General features: G+C 40.3%; 1 protein-coding gene across 1 annotated transcript; it reads left to right on the top strand.

Annotated features, from left to right (window-relative positions):
* Nucleotides 1–1,193: 1,193 nt before the first annotated feature.
* LOC149153513 (uncharacterized protein PHLOEM PROTEIN 2-LIKE A4-like) lies at nt 1,194–3,185 on the top strand. The gene is made up of 3 exons (XM_089441255.1): nt 1,194–1,235; nt 1,369–1,486; nt 2,799–3,185. Exons 2-3 carry the CDS (start codon nt 1,389–1,391, stop codon nt 3,178–3,180), a joined length of 480 nt encoding a protein of 159 aa, XP_089297381.1. The 5' UTR covers nt 1,194–1,235; nt 1,369–1,388; the 3' UTR covers nt 3,181–3,185.
* Nucleotides 3,186–3,570: the final 385 nt, after the last annotated feature.

Consider the following 3,570-nt stretch of genomic DNA (forward strand, 5'->3'; position numbering starts at 1 on the left):
AAAAATATTGCATTGACATCATCACGACAAAATGAAGAGTCACACTTTAACATCTTTTATATTTCCTTTATATATTTGTCTTAAATTTTATATAAATATTTAATTTATATACCTATATTTAATCTTAAATATTATAGCACAATCTTATATTTAATCTTAGATATTATAGCATCATCTTTTATTTCATTTGATAATTTTCCCAAAACATTATCAAAAAATTGTTTTTAATCGTAACATGGGTGCTACCATTTTTAAGTACGCTCACTATTAAAAAATCGTTAACCCATTTTTACGCCGTAAGGCGTTTCCCTCTGAAATAAACTCTCCAAACTGCTGTCGTGTCAAAATATGTGCCATTCGATTTGGTTGTTAGACGATCGAGTAATCCTTAACCGTTGATTTCAATTGCGCAATGCCAGGCGCCAGGCTCCATACGAACCGTCAACCGTCTTTCAACAAGATAGGTTGCGGTGAGCACAGACGAGAAGGAGGCGCCTGGGGAGGCCAGACATCGTGGTGGTGTGGAGGGAGAGACATTAGTATTCGCAGAACCACAAAATCGATGGCCACGCACAGCCAAATAATCAAGCAAGACCGTCATCCCGTCTGGCTTGCCGATGCGCTGATTCTTTCAGCCGTTGCATACAGCGACAATCCTCGGCAGGAACTTGAAACACTGAACCGTAAAATTTACCCTATCATCGCCGAGTCCAAAACTACTTACTTGGTCTTTGTATGTTTTTTAGAGCAGGTAGCCATGGCAGCCATCGGGAACCCAATTGCTGGATTAGTGCCTGATCCTGAACCTGAACGCGAGACAGGTATGTTGGACCTGCCAGAGAGTTGTATACTGGTCATTTTCTCCTTGACTATGCCGTGCGACATTGGCAGATTGTCAGTTGTCTCCAAGCTCTTCAATTCTGTGGCCTATTCGGGCGATCTGTGGAACAAATCCCTTCTTAAAATATGCCACCAGATCGTATCCAGGGCTGACCCCCCTGTCCCAGCTTCAATGGTAAAACTGTGCGCTCGCCTCGTCGATCCAATTCTCATAGATGGGGGCACAAAGGTATTTATATATCACTTATTCTCAGGGTTTTGGTTGTCATATTTGGGAAAACGTCGTTCATCAACTCATTAATAATTCATATTCATATGTTTTTGTTCTGCTGGAACAACAATAGATGGCCTCGCTGGAAGGATCCCCAGCGAAATTGGGTTACATGTGACTCCAGGTTTGATTATCAATCTTCTTCTTTTTATTTTTCAATTTGTTTGTTTAAGGGTCTCCTTCTCTTGTTGGTTTTGAGGTCACGGTATTCTGTGATGGCTTCTCATGGAGTTATCTGGTTCAAAAATCATATGCAGGCAGCTATTGGCTTTAGAGCATGACGATGATTTGGAGTTCTTTGGGGCTAATTTTTTGGTCGACCCCATATTGTATTTTCCGAAAACGAGGCTCAGGAATGCCTACATTGCTCTACAGGTATGGAGGATTGCGTGTGTTCAAAGCGATCCTTCTAATGTAAGTGGAAGCTGGGTGGGAGTCAATTTTTGCACAGTTGTGTCTTTCGCCTTTGGACCAATGTTGTGGTTGGGGTTTATCTGAATCATGCTGAGATTACTGGATATGCCTTTGGATCAATGTTGTGGTTGGGGTTTATCTGAATCACGATTCATGCGGAGATCACTGGATATTTCCCTGGGGAGCTTAGGTTTGGGCTATGATCTATCAAAGGTCAGATGCCCAGGCGGTAAGAGACTCTGAGAAAGCCAAATGAACGCCTAATGAGTACCTTCCTCTTGATGTATTGAATACCCTCTTCGCTTTGGGTCTTCCTGTTGATTGCACTTGCAGGGAAGTTGCACACATTTTGTCTTTGCTTAGCCTTCTGTGGCAGGTTGAAGATTTTATGTAGACTTTTATAGGTCACTTGATTCTTTTTAGAATTTGGTCCTACTTTATTCATTTAGAGTTTTGGTCATACTTTCGGTTAGCAGTTTTTAGTCTTTACAGGACTCTGGTGTTTGTATTCGTTTGAAGTCTTTGTTGTGGTTCTTAATCAACACCAATTTTCTTTCAAGCTCTTTGGAACATTAATATGACAGTTATTAGTGTTTGCCGTCTCTGTGCCTCTGCATCTCATTTTTTTGCCGCTTCAGAATTCAATCATGTTCTTTTTGGTTACTTGACCCTCTTTTTCAGAGATTTAATCATACTTCCTAATTGGATCTTTCAACCTCCTCAGGCCTCATGTTCATGCATTTCGATACATTTTTGTGAGTTCGTCTTTAGTTTCAACTCCTAAGTGTTTAGGCATTGGTGTTACTCCCTTCTCAGGGTCTGGTTCTTTGCAAACACTCATCCACAAAACACAGGGTATCTATCCAGACCTTGTAGCCCAGACCCATTTTTTATTTTTCACGTCTTTTCATACTTCCCTAAATTGCACTTAAGGTGTGTTTGTGTACATACACCATGTGGTTATGTTTACAATGATCTAATAGCTGTGTATATTTGACTTCTGACTTGTTGTTGTTGTTGGGTGAACTACCAACCACCCAATCTTAATGCCGAGTATTCCCAGTTTGCTATAAATAAATGGCCTTGCTCTCTATTTCATAAAAGAAGCAATGATTCTCTAGTTTTTTCGATTGTTTTTAGTGTCTGTTCTTTTTATAAGTTGTGTGCTCTTTGTATGGTGTTCAAGCTAACGCATGATCCTGGTTAACTCTCCTTGTTTTTAAACAGAGGAAACCCTCACAGAGTATACATTGACGTTATGGTTTGTGTTCAGATTCGAGGTGCTGGCGGAATTATCAGTGGTTTGGTGGTTGGAGATCCGTGGTCAAATCGACTGCAGGCTTTTGTCTCCGAATACCAACTACAGAGTGGTGTTTGCCCTTAAATTCACAGAAAATCCCTCTGGGTGGGAAGTGCCAATTAGGCTTTCTGTTACAACGCCAAAGGGAGAACAAATGGAATTAGAGAAGCGTTTGAATGAAAGAAGAGGCGAAAACCAGGGTATAAATGGTGGATGGATGGAAGTGGTTGCAGGAGAATTTACAACCAGACCCGAAACAGACGATGGTGATGACTCTCACATCAAATTTTATATGAAAGAAGTGTTACGGAGGATTCCTAAACGTGGGGCTTCTTCTGGTCGGCGTGAAGATTGAGCCCATCTACACATAATTTCATCTATTGTGTATATTGCATCTGTTTCATGTTGTAGACTTAGTTGCATTTATTGTGAATAGTGCGTCTGTTTCGTCGACGCTGCTGGTTGTGTCCCTCCCTACACATATTTTATTTGGTTTTGGAAGTTGCACATGATGACTCTGTTTCGTAGGCTACTCTGTTGACTTTGTTGAGTTTTACCATTAAATAAAACAAAACCGGCCCTGATTTACGAAATGAAAAAAGCCTCATTTTCACGAGATTTTATTTCCTTTTCTAGATGGCATTTTTTGTTTTTTGATAAAAAGGCAAGCACTTATTTTGTAGTTGGTAACTATGTTGGAAAAGATTTTGACTGAATTGAGAGTTACATATTGTTAGCGTTGGTC

Source organism: Pinus tabuliformis, chromosome 9 (assembly GCF_031772625.1).
Source record: "Pinus tabuliformis cultivar Carrire ecotype Pingquan chromosome 9, CPIR1, whole genome shotgun sequence".
NCBI classification, from domain to species: domain Eukaryota; kingdom Viridiplantae; phylum Streptophyta; class Pinopsida; order Pinales; family Pinaceae; genus Pinus; species Pinus tabuliformis.

Excerpts from the sequence above, each read along its gene's own strand:
- LOC149153513 (XM_089441255.1), top strand. The coding sequence starts at position 1,389 with ATGACGATGATTTGGAGTTCTTTGGGGCTAATTTTTTGGTCGACCCCA. Across the intron at positions 1,487-2,798 it reads ATGCCTACATTGCTCTACAG|ATTCGAGGTGCTGGCGGAAT; the intron begins GTATGGAGGATT and ends GTTTGTGTTCAG.